Source organism: Pygocentrus nattereri, chromosome 1 (assembly GCF_015220715.1).
Source record: "Pygocentrus nattereri isolate fPygNat1 chromosome 1, fPygNat1.pri, whole genome shotgun sequence".
Taxonomy (NCBI): Eukaryota; Metazoa; Chordata; class Actinopteri; order Characiformes; family Serrasalmidae; genus Pygocentrus; species Pygocentrus nattereri.
Window position 1 is genome coordinate 29,143,973 of NC_051211.1, and position 18,554 is coordinate 29,162,526.

The following is an 18,554-nucleotide window of genomic DNA, read 5'->3' on the forward strand; positions in this document are numbered from 1 at the left end:
GTATCAGCTTTGGGATGTTGTTTTTGATTTCCACAGGATGTGAAAGAGGCAATTTTTGAAAACTTCATTCATTCTTCTCATAAAGAAAATCCTTTTAGACCCAGAGTTTCTGTGGGCATAAGTGCATGGCACCTACAAAAATGATAACGCAACCACAATGGTCTATTGTAGCCATGGCTTTTGTGCCTGACTTACAGACCATGAGGCCTGGAGAGAAATCAGCTTGTATTACAGCTTGTAATAAAAAAATAAGGAGGAGAAACATGTAAAGCACGTTTATTAAATATACAAGGTAATTAACACTGTGTTGCTGAAAATGGGCAGATGAAGTTGAATCAATTAATGTATAAAGTGAGTCACTTTTCTGAGAAATGGACCTCTTTAAATGTCGACGCTTTAGTGTTCTCACAAGAAGTGGTATTCCGAGTAGTTTAGTCTATTCTAATTTACGTGTATAAATCGATGCATTATATGTTAATAGTCATAGTATATTTTTCATTTTCCGGATTTTCACGCTGCGCGTAAACGTGGCTAGCGTGTGCTGCCAAGCGGTGTTACTGCACATGCACACATCATTAGTATATTATCGAATCTAGCCATCTTTTTTTTCAACGTTTTACTGTGTCTTTAATGTTACTTTATCCTTTCTACAATGTATTGAACAGACTCAGCTTGTTTTAGGCCAAACTTCCTTCCTATAGTTTTAAAACCGGTAGCATTTTCAGATATTTAGGATGTACTGCCTTTTTATGTAGGGAGCTATAAATATAAATGTGCAATACTACAGTCCTTTCGACAGGTAGGACAATTCGCCTGTGTGAAAGTGCTGAACCGCAGATTCTCTCAGGTTGTCCTTCGGGGCCACTGATTCAATGCCATGGTGAACTGGCCCTTTAAGGAAGCGGAACCGCGGAACAACTAGGAAAAGAAGGTCGTGAGTAACATGGCGGCGCTGTGTGTTATGAAGTCTGTTAGGACGGCGCTCAGTGCGGCTCACTGCGCCTTTACTAACAATAACTCAGCGTTACCGCTGAGATTACCCAGTTTGTCCCTTTTCAGTTTCACTTCAATTCGGGGGATTCGACAGGGTGAGTCTATTGACGAGCTGTACATTCCACTGCTGCACGTGTATCGCGGAGCTTCACCTGCGGAGCTCTAACAACTAGCTAACGTTAAGACCGCGTCCGGCACGAAAACATTGTTTTGGTTAGCAGGTATTTGTTGGTCTGTGATTTGACTGTGTAACTAATCGTCCTGATCTAATATCAGTAAAGTCTTGCTGGCCGTAAACATCGTAAGACATCATCATCTGAGATTTAATAACTACTTTATATTGGAGCATTTCCATAACAGCTGCATAAGACCCATAACTTCCACAGTAGGGATGCACAATAATATTGGGATCATGTTGGCATCGGAAGGTAATTGCATCAGACTGGCATCAGAGAGATGGTTAAACATATATATATATATATATATATATATATATATATATATATATATATATATATATATATATATATATACTGAAATATATCAATTTAGGCTAATGCCATATTTGCTTTACTAGCATTTGACCAGATTTAGTGTGGCATGTTTTTACAAAATGGCTCACAGCTGGACATTAAACTTGTTTGGTTGTTTGTCTTTCAGTGGTAGAAAAGAAGGAGGGTAAAACTACAGTGGTAAGACTTTCCAGATATTCAAATCTGCATGTCTCTGCCAGGTATGTCACCAACTTTATTAACACTTGTTAGATGTATTATGAGCTGCTTTGTGTCATATGTAGATAGAGGGTGTGACAGTTGCCACACAAGTGGGCCCACAGCCTCCTAACCCAACAGCAAAGTGCCCTATTTACCGGTGGAACCTTCAGAACAAGTACACATACACGGTAAGTGCTGTCACGTTGTGGATTAATGAAGTTTAAAACTGTAGTTCAGTTCAGGAGGAACATAAAAGCAAAAATCACACACACAGCGTGTTTTTCAAATTTTCTATTGACAACAGTCTGTTTCTCCATGATCTGCTCTACAATCCTCAGCATGCACTGCAACATATTGTGCTCTCCGACCCTCTTCCCCCAACAAAATCTATGGGTCTGCAGTTACACAACAATAACAGATGCCTAATGTCTAGTTCAAGCAAATAGGCAGTTAAAAAAATCCACCACCTCGGTACATTTAAACAGGCTTAATTGTTATCTGTAGCTAATGTCGCCTATTGTTTATATAACGTTTAATATTAAACAATTTATTTGTTTTACATTACTTTTTAGTAATTTAAGAGTTCTGTGCCTATTTGCTATGCAGTGCAGTACGGCAGGTTTTTAAATCCATGACCACACGTTTTGTTGTCATTTCTGCTGCTGTGAATTGTACATTACTGAAGTATCTTAGCTGAATATAGTTACCCTTCTTGCAAAGCATACTGAACTGGGCTATGTTTGTGGAGCCACAACTAGTACAGATAATTGGTCAAAGGCAATCATCACAAGATCTGATCGATATTTGTAAAGAAAAACTAGCTAACCAGAATTATCATCTGTGACTCCTGACATAAAACCAAATGGCAAGTAAAAGATCAATCAGAACATGAAACTGTTGTTTGTGTTTACTGTCAACATGATTGTCATGCAATCCACGTTATCATCACACAACCTCCAGAAAACCCCACTTTCATGGTTCTGTTGTGTGATAGGACATGGACACAGGCACAGCTATGTATTTCTGGATTCGGATTCGTAACCACAACATGCCGTACCACAGTATATGTTTAAAAGCACCTTTAGACAACCAATTCTGAACTTGTTACCCTGTTCTGAACTTAAGGAATGTAATTGTTTGCTCTGTATCTTGAAATATATTTGGCTTGCTATTCAGTAACTTCCAAGCCCCCTCCCACTTGAAAGTCTTTTGCTAGAAAGTAGACAAATATAAGTCAAAATTGCAAAATGTTGGACCGTACCCACATTTGAGATTATAAATCTTGCAGCATTGTTTATGATGTACATGCTTTGGTGATTGAGATGTTATCCACCTCCCATTTCTAAACCCTCCCAGGACGTGTTGCTTCTCAGTCAGTTCATCCGCTCAGATGGAGGGATGCTGCCAAGGCGTATCACGGGCCTATGTGCTGAAGAACACCGCAAGATTGCTGTTTGTGTGCAGATGGCCCATCGAGCAGGTCTGTAAATCATAATTGACTTTTGGTTGTAGACTTTGTAGTAAATACCCCCCCCCCCCCCCAGTAATAAACACAACAATGCAACCACTTAATTAGGTTTGTAGAGACACCTACTGTTTCAACAGTGACTCAGCCTGAGAGACAGAGAATCTCATGGGCTGGTTTGTTGGGTAGTCTGTTAAAAAGTTATTACAGTTATGTTATATAACTTTGATGAACAATGAATAGCTAGTTTTTAATGTGTGCAACCATCCAGGACTCCTTAACAGATTGTTCTTCATTATAATGTAATACACTTGTAATACCTCAAAATATATTTTTAAATGTAAGTATATTTAAAAGCATGTACTTTGTGGAACAAATCCAGTTCCAAAGTTAGGATATTATGTGAAATACCAGTAAAAGCAGAAAGCAGTGATTAGTAAATTGTTTTACCTTACAGTACAGAACACATTATTTGAAATTTTATCTCATGAAATTTGTGGATTTTTTTTTCTTTTTAAAATGTATGCACATTCCAAATATGATGCCTGCAACACCGTTCAAAATTTGGGACATAAGCTGTTACATCACTTTTCCTTCTAACAGCACTTAATAAACATTTGGGGATTGAAGTCACCAATAGAATCCAGTTTTACAAACAGGTTTATGCCATTCTTCACCTGTGCAACCGTACTGGGCCACTTTTGTATATGCCTATATGTCTCTGGTCCAGAGAAGGTTGACTTGTCAGACTCCTTTACACATTTTCATTGTGCATCACTCTGCTTCAGTGAACTCAAGCCCAGGGAAATCAGCAACATTTTTGAATGTTGACATATGACTTCTGTTGTGCATAATATAATGTTAGTTTGTATTTGTAGATGCTAAGTGTTTATTCAGTTGGTCAAAGTATTCCAGAGCCTGTGACGTAGCATGTCAGTTTTAATCAGTGGTGGACGAAGTACACAAGTCATGTACTTGAGTTAAAGTAGAGATACTCAAGGTAAAATATTACACCAGGTATAGTCCTCCATTTAGACCCCCAATTGAGTAAAAGTACAAAAGTATTTGCCTTCAAATGTACTTAAGTATCAAAAGTAAAAGTACTAAAAGATTAAATATTACTCTAATGTTCTATTATCATTTTTGTAACAAGACGTTTGCTTCATGAACTCATTTTAGGTGAAAATACTCCAGTGTCACTTTTGGTAAACCAATCTTTTAATAGAATGTCATTAGTTAGTGAGGCTGATGTCTATTAAAATTACCATAAGCACAAAATACTGAAGGCAAACAGTTTCCATTAGGTAGAACCGAGTGGCTCTGAAATCACTTTTTGCAAACAAGCAAAGTTTCAGTTTAAGATTTATTTGCAACTTACTTACAAGTTTAAATTTAAGAAAAACTTACTATGAACTCAGGATCACAAATGGGTTTTCCTTTACTATATTGCATCTGTAGGTCTCTGTTCATAAACAAGCTAGCAAAAACAAATTTACTATAAACTGAAAATGTTTGTATAAATTCAGAAAAAAGACACAGTCACATATACATTATGTGCACATATTTCTTTATTGTGGTTTATTTACACAAAGTTAGCTTAGTTCCATCATTTATGTTGGAATACTCTCCCAAAATTTTACGCTGCTGTGCGCTGTGCCCTGATTGTTGTTCTTGCTTCATGCTTCTTTCGTTTCTGACATGTTACGTTTTTATACACACAAGCCAAAAGGAATGACAGATTTCACAAGATATTGGACTTTGAAATGTAGTGGAGTGAAAGTCAAAAGTTGCCCAAAATGGAAATACTTCAGTAAAGTACAGATACATGGAGAAAAAAAAAAAAGAAGAAAACTTAAATACAGTAATGAATTAAATTTACTTAGTTACTGTCAACCACTGGTTTTAAGGCAGTGTTGTATGTGGGATTTAATGTCATACATACCCATCCGTCACCATGTCTTGGGATGTCTTAAGACACATTATGAAGACGTCTTAGGACATCTTGAGGCATGTCTTAACAAACGAAGACATCTTTAAGACTTGTCTATAGATGCGGATCTTAAGATGTCTTGGCTATAATAACATGCCAAGATATCTAGATGTAGGATGCATCATGGTATTATTTATTTTAATATAGTTGTATATTATTTTATAAACATACAAACATTACATACATTAGTTCATACTACAGTCATAAATTTCAGAACAAGTTTAACAAAAGTAATAATAATAATAGGCACATGATTCCAAGACTGCAACTTTCTCTACAATGAGCCATTTTATATGAAACCACTAAATGACTTTGTTTACATCGCAATGACAGAATTTTGCCAAGTTTAGAAAAATGTAGAATTCCTCTTGTTTCTGTTGCATTAGAAAAGCTTTTGGAATCAGTGAAAATGTATTTGTGAGTTCCGACCATGCCTTAGACATGGTGATAGTATGAACGAAGACACTTGTGCAACTATTTTATAATACAGTGTTGCTGCAAAATTTAAAAATCTAATTCAGTGCTTTTAAATACCTTTTTATAGTAATTAACCCATGTTTTAAAAAATGTTATTTTACAGGGGCTTTGTGTTTTTAAATGAAGGTATAATTTTTATCAACTTTTAAAATAATAAGAAGGTGAACAAGAATTATAATAAGTACACAAATTACAGTAATGTAATTTAAAGGGGGTATGGAAAATCACAATTTTACAGTTTGTATTTCCTTGTTAGCCTGTTAAAAATTCAGAATACTTCTACTTTCAAATAATTTACTCTGCAGTCCAAAGCATAGCCCATGAAAAACACCACATAGCTTTCAAAAATATAGATTACAGTTATTGTTTATACAACTGTGTATGTGCATAGTACAATAGCATCATCACACATGTTCTACAGACATAGGAAAAACATGTTAACTGACTTTGTGTAGAAATTTGAAATATACTGCTATAACTACACAGTTCCACAAACCAATAAATCTGATTAAGGTCTGCTGTTATTCTCAGTGTTAGTCTTCTTTGTCAGAGTTATGAGGAAAACAGAGTTCAACAGAGTTACGAGGCTGTTGAAAAATAAATTTTAAGACAACACATTTTAAATTTCTTTTGGATCTGCATACAGAAGCAGGCAGAATTTAAAGGGGACCTATTATGCTAATTTCCAGTGTTTGTAATTTTATTTTTGGGGTCTACTATAAAATATTTACATGCCTCGGTGTTTCAGAAACACATTTTTTCCCTCATACTACATACAAAATGTTCCATTTTGGAAAAACTTACAGTCAGAGTTGTTCACAGTGGCAGTGACAAGAACCAGACGTTTGAAGAGTTCAATGCCTCTAATCTCTCACAGAGAATTATTACATTAAATGATTATTAATAAGAGCTAAACTCTATTACAGCATGTTTACCACATACTGTACGCTATAAACTGTAGTGCTCAGAGACTTGCAGTATTACACCATGTAGAAGTAAATTCGTAAATATTGATACAGTGTTGGTGATATTGCCATATTGATATTTTGAACACAGCTGTAATGGCAAATAACACATTAATAAATTGAATATTAACTCAAGTTGCCTCGTTTTTGGGAGCTGAAAACGTCCCCAGGCAGGCGGCGCTCTCTTAGTAAGGAATGTAAGAGACTGTTTGGACAAGGTTCAACACTCGCTAAACAAACATGATAAAACTGCCCGAGTTAGCGACGTGACTGGGTCACTCACTGTAAACCACTTGCAACGGTCGCGTTTGGCTTTAAATGGAAGAACAGCGGAGAGCGCTCTCGCTTCCAAACCGAATGTCCAAGAAGTGGAGTCCTGCGCTCTGATTGGTCTAAACTCCCGCCAGTCATTTGTCCTCCTGTAGACCTGTCATTAACTGAGGTAAATCTGCAGGAGTTGAGTGAAATATGCCATTATCTGAGGTAAATCTGCAGGAGTTGAGTGAAATATGCCATTAACTGAGGTAAATCTGCAGAAGCTGAGTGAAATATGGCATTAACTGAGGTAAATCAAGTCAAGAGGCTTATATTGTCATTACATCTATGTACAAGTACACAGTGGGGTGAAATTACATTCCTCCAGGAACATCACGGTGCAACAAGGAACAAAAAGTACAAAGTGTGAACGTGCAGACATTGTGTGCAAACAAAAAATTAAGCTCAGAAACAATAAGTACGATAAATTATACAGACATTAGACACAGTAAACACACAGGAGACAGGACAGTGCAGCACCGACACAACGCTCATTCTGGACATGAGTTCATGGAATAAGGTGCAGAGATATTTAACATGTTGTGACCTGTGAGTCTCGCAGTCAGATGACATACATAAACACAGCAGTTACTGAGGTAGAAAAAAACAGAGTAAAACAGTGAAAACACAGTGTAATGTTCCAGATAGAACAAGTAGAGCATCAAAAGAGTTGTGTGTGTGGAGTGTGTGTGTGAAGGGGGTGGGGGTTAGCTCAGTCCTTGTGAGTTTAAGAACCTGATTGCTTGAGGAATAAAGCTGTTGCAGAGTCTGGCAGTGGTGGCATGGATGCTACGGTACCTTCTGCCAAACGGCAGCAGTGAAAAAAGTCAGTGTGAGGGATGGATGGGGTCGTCCACAATGCTAGTGGCTTTCCGGATACAACGTGTGGTGTAGATGTCCATGATGGAGGGAAGAGAAACCCCGATGTTCTTCTCAGCTGTCCTCACCATACACTGTAGGGTCTTGCGGTCTGAGGCGGTGCAATTCCCAAACCAGGCGATGATGCAGCTTCTCAGGATGCTCTCTGCAGTCTGCCTGTAGAACATGGTGAGGATGGGAGGGGGGAGATGAGCCTTCTTCAGTCTTCGCAGGAAGTTGAGGCACTGCTGGGCTCTCTTGGCTATGGAGTTGATGTTGAGGGACCAGGTGAGGTTCTCTGTGATGTGGAGACAGAGGAACTTGGTGCTCCACATCACAGAGAACCTCACCTGATGAGGTTTTGCAGGAGCTGAGTGAAATATGGCATTAACTAAGGTAAATCTGCAGAAGCTGAATGAAATATGGCATTAACTGAGGTAAATTTGCCATAGCTGAGTGAAATATGGCATTAACTGAGGTAAATCAGAAGTAGCTGAATTAAATATGGCATAAACTGAGGTAAATCTGTAGTAACTGAGTGAAATATGCCATTACTGCTACTCAAATACATTTGTTTATTATTGTTTGGCTGCTTCTTGAGGACATACTATTCTTGCTATAATCTACATTAGGGAGTGCTGTGGTAATCCTGCTAATCCTCATTTTCAGTTTGGTAGTACCACAGGAATACTGCTCTCATACCACAGGACTTTTTGTAGTGGATCTCTTTTTGGTCTCAGCTGAACTGTCTTAAGACACAACATCTCTATGTCTCAAGACAAAGTGATGTCTTAAGTCATGCCTCTTCTTCAAGACACACAAAATGATTACTTCTGTGTCTTAAGATATTAACTTTCATGTCTCAAGACAAAGACCGTGTCTTCACTCGCACGTCTTAAGACGTTCTTGAGATGTCTTGACATAAGAAAATGTCTCAAGACATCTTATAAACACTGTCAAGACATCTTAAGACACAGTGACAGCTGGGTATGTAGGCAGTTGCGTTTTTTGCCTTTCAAACCTGGGTTTTTCTATATTCTCTGAAATTTTTGATATTATATATTATGCAATATGGGTGAAATAGCTGCAGTTTTTGCAGATGCTCACTGATTGCTCTGGAAGATTATGCCTCATTCGCTAACATTTTCTATTTTTTTCTTAAATATGTTCTTGAGAAATGTTCTCAGAAAAAGTCTGTCTGATTAATGACGTTCTTAAATCACAGAATCGTTCACACTTTTGTGCTCTTGAGTGTGTGTAGATTCTGTTCTTATCTAAGTACAAATCCCAAATTAGAAAACCTTGGTAATTGTCAGAATCTTCATAAAAACTGCATGAGTGGGTTTAAGAAGAAAATTCTTCTTGAACAATTGGTGAATACGGCTCATTGTGTTTTTTTTTTTTGTTTGTTTGTTTTTTTTTTTTCATTTTTTTTTTTCATCATTACTCAGGGCCTTTCCTGGATGTTCCTTTTATGCCCAAACATTTAACATTTCTAGCTTTAATTTGTCCCACACAATTACTATTATATGCAATTTGTTGTGTATGTGAACTGAAGAGCGGTGCCTTTTTTTCTCCTTTGTTGCAAGCTTGAAAAGCATGAAATATTTGAATCACAAAAAAATGGCAGTTCTGTTGGATTATGGATTATGAAATAAATAAACTTTTATTCTCTGACTACACCCATGCATACATCCAAAACAGGTTGATTTTGTTTTTATTGTTTCAATAGAATGCAAATAATTCCTTCATTCACATTTGTGTTTTCTTTTTTTTTAATTCTGCATTTTACAAAAATAATCGAACATAAAATCTTGATGCAGGATGAAATGTAATGCATTGATCTATTTCCTAAAGAAGGATAATTGCATTATGATTAGAAATTTATACCACTTTGCAAATCATAAGCCATTCAGGTTCTTTTTTGGGTTGTTGTACAGTGTCAGAGTTAAATCCATATATGGCTTATCTGACACACTGCACTGGAAATTCTCTCCTTCCTTTACTCACATGAGTAAACTGCATGAAGTGAATGTATGAAAGTGCAGTTACTTTGCTCAAATTTTCCTCTCAATTTCTCCAGGTCTCCTTCCCGACCACAGACCACGCCTCCCTGAGGGTCACATTCCAAAACCCAGACCCAACCCCCCACTCAACAGGTATGATACTCCATATGAATTATGGGAAGCATTTTAAAACATTTTGGGGGGGGGGGTGCAAAACAAAAATGTGAAGTGAAAAGCAAAAAAGTACATTTTTGGGTTCCTCTCTGCATGCCTGCAGCACACAAAATGAGGCTGTGATGGAGTTGTTTTGTCATTCTTGGGGGTAGAGTAGCCTAAATAAGTTTTGCTTGAGTAAAGTCTTTTTTCAGTGACTCGAGTTAAAAAACAGCACAGAAGAAGGAGTTCGTTAGGCTCTCATTTTCAGATTCAGATTCCTTTATTGATCCCAGGGGGAAATTGCAGTTGTTACAGTGCACATATGAACAGTTTCGTATTGAGTTTTGTGAATCACACACTGAGGGAGGAGTTATAGAGTTTGATGGCCACAGGTAAGAATGACTTCCTGTGGCGCTCTGTGGTGCATTTTGGTACGATGAGTCTTGAGCTGAATGAGCTCTTGTGTCTCATCACCATGTCGTAGAGTGGGTGGGAGCCATTGTTCATAATGGCCTGCAGCTTTGAAATCCTTATGTCTAAAAAAATAATAATAATAAATTGGCAAACACAATCCTCCATGAAATAATACTTAAAACACTCTGACGGTAAATTTCCTGGTAAGAATGTAGATTAAATATTTTCTACAGTGTTTCCAAACTTGCTTGTTCACAGGTACAACAAATTGCACAAACACCAATTTAAAAGGCATTTTAAAAAGACTTTTTTTTTTTTTATCTGTTTGGATGGAGCAACACAACAACTCTTCTAACTGCTGTGGAAGGGGAAAACAGAACTAAAACGCTAAAGCAGGATTTCAGATTTGCAGATTTAACTGGCATAATATTTAAAACAGCCTCTTTTTCCTGGTTAAATTTATATGGAATCTGAACGTGGAGAGTTTATGAATAACACGTGTGATGGTGTGCTGTTACCACCAACTTTTATGAATCTGGCCCATTCTCTGATAATAATTAGTAAAGAATACATTTATTGAATTTATCAAACACATGTAACTATTGAACACTATCACTTGGTTTGAGACAAAATATGTATAAATAAAAGAAAAAAAGAAAATGGTTTTATGCATTTGACAGCAAACACAGCAATAGTCCTAACTTCTGACTCCATTCTGTGACACCTTCTGGGGGCAGAGGTGAGTAATTTTTGAGCTTGAGCTGTGTCTATCACCAGTTTGGAGAATAATATGAAGTATTGATACCTAGGACGCTAAGTTAATAGTCAAATTATGTTATTTCTTTGCTCTCAAAACCAGTCACTACCATGATCTTGGACATTGTTGTTGTGAGTGTAGGCAATAATAGATTGAAAAGGAAAAAAAATACTCTGTCCTGGTTTGTTGAGGGAGTGCTGTAACTTGTATTGTTCTGTACAGGTACCTTACACGCTACTCTGTGAAATCAGTGAAGCCCATCTACAGGACAGGACTGAAATGGTGCAAGACTCGCATGCCTGTAGGACACCCTGCCCTGAAGAACAATGTCAGATACGGCCCCAAGCCAATCTACACAAAGCACTGACGTGTGCTCGAACAGCAGTGAAGGCCACAATATAGATGGGACAGTTGGGACCTACAGGAATATTCACATTTGAACTTTATGGCTTCTTCTTTAGGCGAACTGACTGGTGATCAGATATAGAGGTTATAATTTCTCAGTAACAGGATAAAATGAAACTTGTTGAAACCCTGAGTTTGAAATAAGACAGTCTCAGTGTTCTGGATATGAACTCTACTCCCCTCCCCCCACCATCCGCCTTCACAATCACCTGGGTTACTGTTACACATTTCAGTGTTGGTGTGGGTTGTTAGTCTTGTGTTCCCAGAACAAAAAGCAGATGTTCCTGATAATAAACTGTCTCCATGTACCCCAGTGCAGCAGCTGCTTTGTGTGTGCCTGTGTGTATATGAGTGCCTGCATGGCCAATATATCATCACACCCTGCTTAAAAAGAAACTCTATGGTACAACATTAACTCCATCAACATTAAAAAATGTTTATCGGTTTTAGTGCATTTACAAGGCAGATTAAAATCAAGGTCATGGACTGTTCTCTACATTTACAGGGACATTTAGTCTTATTAGGTTGTGTCTGTAGGATCATTTCTCATCCTACAGCATGAAAGGCAGGTCCAGGCTCTTGAGTCCTTGTCCTGTGTAGATGTAACCATGCTGCGGGGTCATGGGCATGTGGAAGAATGTAAGACCTTGCCACAGTAGACTTCTGATCATGCACACTCTGCTGCCTTGCTCAAATTGTAGACTCCATGATCCTAGAGAGAGAGAGAGACAGACTTAGTGTTGCAAGTGTGTGAATGAGTACAGCTGGATGGGGTAAAGGATGTCTCCCAGCTGCCAACAAAATCATGCGGTCACATTAAAAATAAATCACAATTCATAAAAAAAAAGAATGATCATGCATCCCTGGGAAGATGTTCAAATGTTGCTGGAGACACTTTGCTATGACAAATTTTGTGAATGTCTGACACACTTTCCTCAAGGGAACAGAAAATACTTCAAAAATGGGTCTGTTCCAGTATACCTTTGCCTCCTTGCCGATGGACTGTAAAAACTTGTAGCTGACTGGGTGGCCTTTTTGTCCAGCTAATTTGTGCTGAAGATCAGCTGCTGATACTCCTCTCTTGTTGTGTACCTACAGATGTTAGCAAATTGAATCTAAAGGGCCTGTACCTTGGAAAACTGAATTTTCCGAATTTTGAGGTCATAAGTAAACGTTTCAAAATATACAGCTCACATCTCAGTCCATACAGTTTATACATGAAAACAGACCTAGAAAAAAAGTGTTTTTTGGATTGTTTTTTTTTTGTGATATCAAACTCATTTATGCAAAACCACTACAACATTGTTTTACTAAACCCATCTAAAAGTGTTGTTTCATTTGTTTTATCTGTTCTCTGCATGGTTAAAACAACGGGATGGATTATCATCACATAAATAGAGCTAAAAGCTTTGCTGCGCTATATTCTTAGCAAGAGACCATGGCTTCTGCTTTCAGTACAGGCTAAGAATGCCAATACTAGGTCCACACTCACCTCAGCCCTTCCATGGAATCAGAAGAGTTTCAAACACAGGTTAATTTTCCTCTAATGAAACAACCCAAACACTGTGAGCTTCAATAGCTAAAACATAGTTAGGTTGTAATAGCTAACTAGATTTGTTCATCTTGAAATTAGTTTCAAATTAGCTTAAAATTCATTGCATTATTAAACAAATTTACCATATACTGAGCATGATTCATTGTATCTCAATTGGTTTTAAGTAAATTGAACGTCAGTTTAACATCAACATAAACACATCTTTCTCAGAGAGAGTTATGACTCAGATTTTGCTGGAAAACCATGCACTCAGATGAACCCGCTCACCTCAGTAACAATGTTTTTCTCTGTATGAGGGAAGTAAAGAGAAATGTTTGGGTTAAGTCAGAATATTCTAACATAAAAACTCCAGAACATGACCAAGTGGAAATGTTTTAATTTTCTAGCAATGTTGACCACGCATTGCAAAGAAGTTACAGCCCAGTAACCAAGAGCCCTCCTTTTATAGAAGACCAACCAAGGTCATGACACAGGCTTTGTTCTGTCTAGCTGCTTTACAGCTATGAAGTTTGGAATATTTATTCAGTTATGTGATCTTTTCTTGTGACCTAAGCATAAGCACATGTGGATAAGTATCTCTGGCATTCTCCTATAGTGTTATAATATACACTTATAAGTATTCTGTTATATTATGTATAGATTTGATTTATGAGTAATTACAAATTGTGTACTGTTGCAATAAAATCATTCTTCACTAATTACCCAGTGAAGCTTATTATTTACATACTGTACTGTGCAAAAGTCAGGAGCCACCCTTCACTTATTTTATTTTCAGTTGAAACAGTAATTAATTTTTCATCCAGAAAAAAGCAGAAAACATATTTAACAATCTAAGATATAAGTCATAATCACTAAATATAATCCCATTTCTTACAGCTGCATTTGCATAGCTTCACAGTTTTTGCCTTCAATCTGCAGTGATATTTTACCATACTTTCAAAGATCAGTCCTGGACATTTATTGCATTTTCTGCTTGTCTTGATCCAAGTAATCCCAAACACATTCACTGATGCTGAGGTTTGGACTCTGTGGGGGACAGTGTTTTGTTTTGTGAAAAACTGCAGCTTCTTTGATTGATTTGCAAATTTTCTCTTTTTTTGGCCATTTCCTTTTCTCAGTGATGGCATCTTGGCATCTGCACATCCTTTCAAATCCAAAGCATTGAGTTTGTTTTCTCACAGTGATAGTATGGACAGATCTGAAGCTTGATTTTTTTTTCCTGTCTCTCAAAAATAGAAGCTTTATATACTGTTTATCTGACAGTGACTGTTTTGGTGGACCATCAGGTCTTGCATGGTTGTTAGAAGTCAGATGTTCTCTCATCTCTTTAGTTTTTTTTTTACTGTTTTTTAACTTTTTTTGCCTTGTTTCCCTTCTATGTAAGTGGACTATCTCATATTTATAATCTACTCAGTATTCAATATTTCTTGAGAAATTAACAGTGTAATAACAGTTTGACTGGAAATTAAATAAATGAAGGGCAGTCTTGCATGGTACTGTAATAGTCACAAGTTATTCCATCAGGAATAACTCAAAATATGACACACCGGAATGGAGACCTGTCAGAATTCAGAATTTTTTATGTGGTGCCTGTAACAAATCAGTTCATTCTGAATCTAGATGTCAATGTGGAACTCATGACAGCTGGAATCAAGACTATCCAATATGATATTGATGACTACTGTGTATAAGCACCATTTCTATTACTTAAGACCAAGAATGGAAGCCAAGCTTCTGTCTACTGTCACACACATTTTCTGTGTGTAAGATTTCATCTGATTAAGGCTCAAGCTTAGTTGAGCAGTGTTTTCACGAATGAAGTGTTCTGCAACTGCAAATCTAACTAACTTAAAGCCTTCTAGCATGGATCTTGCTCCCAGTACTAGCCCATACTCTGAGCAGCTGTTAACAAAAATTTAACAGGTGCAACTGATGATGAGTTTCAGCAGTTTTGCTAGCCAGACAGACTAAAAGCTGAATAGAGTGATAGTTTACAGAATAATGTTTTTCTTGGTTGTCTCCCACATGACAAATAAAGTTGTGAGAAGCATGGAAATATGTGGGAAAGAAAAACTGAATTATTGCTTGTGTAGAAGATAGCAATCTCTTGAACATGCCTCTTGAGGAAGCAAAAGCATGAACATATGGAGAGAGAACAATGGAATCACACAAAACTACGCCTTGGAAGTCTCCTGGGCTTCGGCTTCTAGTTTAGGAACTTGCCAGTTCACATCAGTCAGTACATGGGAGAGGTCCAGCTTCAGAGAGGAAGAGCCCAGTCTCACTAATTGAAGACATACTTACACCATCATCACTTTGCTCTTCCCTATTAGGGTTATTTAAAAACTATTTGACTGTCAGCATTTCTCGGAATGACTTTGAATTACACAGTCAGGGTCTGAAGGAGAAGCATGTTCTTATGGATGAGTATTTGCCTTTAGATAAGCTGTTTATATGAAGCTACGCATAAACAATGTTCACATGTGATGGAGCCTTTGAACTAGTGTTTATACGTTCACACTGGGAGTATTAAAATGGAGAGTTCAGACTACCTCGAGGAACAACAGCATAGAGAGTCTATCTAGTAGTTCATAGCTCTCAGTGAAGGATCCAGTACTAGTAATGTTAAAGCTTCACCTTTGGGAATGTCTTCACTCAGTGGATCCAGAAAGTCAATGGAGGGGTTAAGATCAGCCATTTCTAAAATGCTTTTCTTCTTCAGGTTTTTGGGCTCAGAAAAATGTAGATAGTTCCTCAGCTTTCCTGCCTCATAGGGGTTTAGGCCTGAGGATAGAACACAGGAAATAAGGGGAGGTCTGTAAGTTAACTGACCACTACATGATTATTGGTGATAACAATCACTGTCACCATCAATTATAGTAGTAACTGAGTAATTTTGATGATTAATGGAAAAGTGGTGAAAATATGGCATTGTTATCAGGATAAAGTATGCCATAATATGTTTTTCTGAGTATCTGATGGCTATCATCAGTACTTGAAGAACACTGACCATCTGCATGAACAAAAGTACACATAAATGCCATCAGGATCTGTTTTATGTTCTAAGACAAACTGGTGGGGAAATTGAGACAATGCATTTTCATAATGTAAACTGCCAAATTATCAGGTTTATTAAGAAGTTCCGTTTTCCATTTTTTCAATTGACTAAACATGACAGCTCTAGTGGTAACAGGCACCCTGTGCATGAGAACCATTCTGGAATTCCTTCAAGAAATATTTTAAGGCTTACAGTCTGGCCTAATACACATAGACAGCTGCATCTCATCTCTAAAAGTAAACACAGGCACACACATAGACTCACACACATACACAGTGGAAAGTAGTGTTGTAACCATACCTTCAAAACTGCGGTTTGTCTGTACAGTGCCATTAGGGTTCTTCATGTATGCACCACGTGGTACAACAGCCACCTCTTTATCAATGATAAACACAGTCACAGCCAATCTTTTCTCTTCATTCACTTTCACCTACAGCCAGAGGAAAAACACCATCACCACTTCTTCATGTTTATGGTCGGTCTACAGCCCAACTTATTCCAAGTAGCTCATACTCCAATCATTCAAAGGAATCCTACAAAAACACCCTATTCCATTTTCCAAGGAAAGTGTTCCTAACCTTCAATGAGCTGTTTGTGTTGATGTGAATTTATTTCTTACCAAAGATTATGTTTTTATGTTTCTTATTTTTCACTTTGAACAGTGTCTGCCTTACAGTATTCCAAGCCTTCTGAAAATTGCAGGTTAGTAGGGGTGAGTGGGGCACAAGGTAAAGTGTGCTAACGCAAGATTATATTTTTATACAAGCAACCTAAACATTTCCATTTTACAGATGAGAGCAGCTATGGAAATGAGAGAAAATGACCAAAATTCTACATGAACTTGTTTAATTAAAATATCCATGTTTTATGTACTTCACACTACTAATAAACTAAATTTGAAATTCTGTGCAGGACAATGCCAATATAGCTGTCCATTTATATCTATTTAGGAGTACTGCAGGGGAGTCCAGATTCTGTTTCTGAGGTCCAGCACAATCTGTGATTTCCCAGCTCAAACACTCCTAAACTCAAAATTTACCAGGATAAGTAGGCACATTTACGCAGAGACATCATTGAACTGTGCTGCACTAAGATCAACCTGGACCAGAACTGATCACCCCTGCATTCTTGTCCATGTGTTGTTCTGGATCTTTCCCAAGTATTCCTTAGCCTCACCATGACCTCCTCCTCCACAGGCTCATCTCCTTCTCCCAGCCGCCGAGTCTCTGTCTGCTCATATTCGTGTGATGGGTCACCTGTGAAACACCCCTTGGTTGCCACTGCCACCTCTTCTATCAGGGCATCCGTGGCAGGAGGGAGCAAGTGCCAATCAATGCAGTTAAAACTAAATGAGAAGAAATATGACACATTACAATTCAGATATTTGTATTTATATGGACAGTTATATATAACAGTTTGGGTTCCCTTGTTCACACTATACACCTCTGCGACACAGAATACATTTCTACACATTTTAATGCGCAGTTGCTGCAGAACTAATAAATTTAACATAAAATGTGGCCTGCATAAACTTGTAGCACATTTTGTATTTCATGTTTTATTTCATTTTATATTATGCACTAAAGCTTAAACTGTGCACTTCCCATTGCATTTATTTTTCTCTGGTCAGTCAATTCTAAATTTCTCTATAACCATTGTCAAGTAAAGCAAGCATCGTTCTAGCAGAATGCTGCTTAGCTAACTTAAAAGATTTTCTATTACAGTTCTTGTATTATTACAGTGTTTTAGTGAAACTACAGCAAACCGCATTTAATGACACTCTCACAGTCTTTGTATACAGTACACCATGGCGACAAAACTAAGATATTTCTTACCTGTATAAACACTTTCTGTCGCTCATTTCATCTTCTCCAATCCCCTGAGCTATATAATAATCACTTTTCATTCCTAAAATCCTCCCCCAAAATAAGACGCGGTTGAATTTGTAGTTTCTCTTCAGAATAACCAAAGAGGTTTGCAGTGCTGCTCTCTGCTCAGTTGTCAATGTCAAGCCGTTCCCAGACACTAAATCCAGCGAATAGTGTAAAGTATCTGAATCCATCTCAAATTATAAAATTATAAAAACGCGATATACGCGAGTGGCTGGCTAGGAAATGGTTGCTTCGCTCGCCACCTGTAATCCCGTGTTTGCTCGCCGTTGCCAAGGTAAACAAATCTCTTGGTTACTTGTTGCCGTAGCAACAGTGTACGGAAGTGCTTGAGCAGACTCAGTAGTGAAAACCTACAGATTGTGGAAACTAAATAGAAAAATTCATACACAATAAAAGTCTGTCTTTAAGCATAACTGTTGTGTTGGGTGAAATAGTAATGCATGGATATCCACATCAGTATTGCACACAGTGCATTGTACTGTTCAGTTTTCAGTTTCCCTCTCAAACAGTGCGGGAGGAAAAGCGGACAGTCCTT

General features: G+C 37.6%; 2 protein-coding genes across 2 annotated transcripts; one reads left to right on the plus strand and one right to left on the minus strand.

Annotated features, from left to right (window-relative positions):
- Positions 1-911: 911 nt before the first annotated feature.
- On the plus strand, positions 912-11,822 carry mrps18a (mitochondrial ribosomal protein S18A). Its single transcript, XM_017724023.2, has 6 exons — positions 912-1,088; positions 1,654-1,685; positions 1,790-1,894; positions 3,063-3,186; positions 9,860-9,935; positions 11,332-11,822. Exons 1-6 carry the CDS (start codon positions 944-946, stop codon positions 11,474-11,476), a joined length of 627 nt encoding a protein of 208 aa, XP_017579512.1. The 5' UTR covers positions 912-943; the 3' UTR covers positions 11,477-11,822.
- Positions 11,823-11,982: 160 nt separating this feature from the next.
- On the minus strand, positions 11,983-18,274 carry rsph9 (radial spoke head component 9). The gene is made up of 5 exons (XM_017724020.2): positions 17,963-18,274; positions 17,304-17,472; positions 16,428-16,557; positions 15,707-15,853; positions 11,983-12,226 (listed from the first exon to the last, which is right to left on the minus strand). The coding sequence occupies exons 1-5, from the start codon at positions 18,187-18,189 to the stop codon at positions 12,066-12,068; spliced, it is 834 nt and encodes a 277-aa protein (XP_017579509.1). The 5' UTR covers positions 18,190-18,274; the 3' UTR covers positions 11,983-12,065.
- Positions 18,275-18,554: the final 280 nt, after the last annotated feature.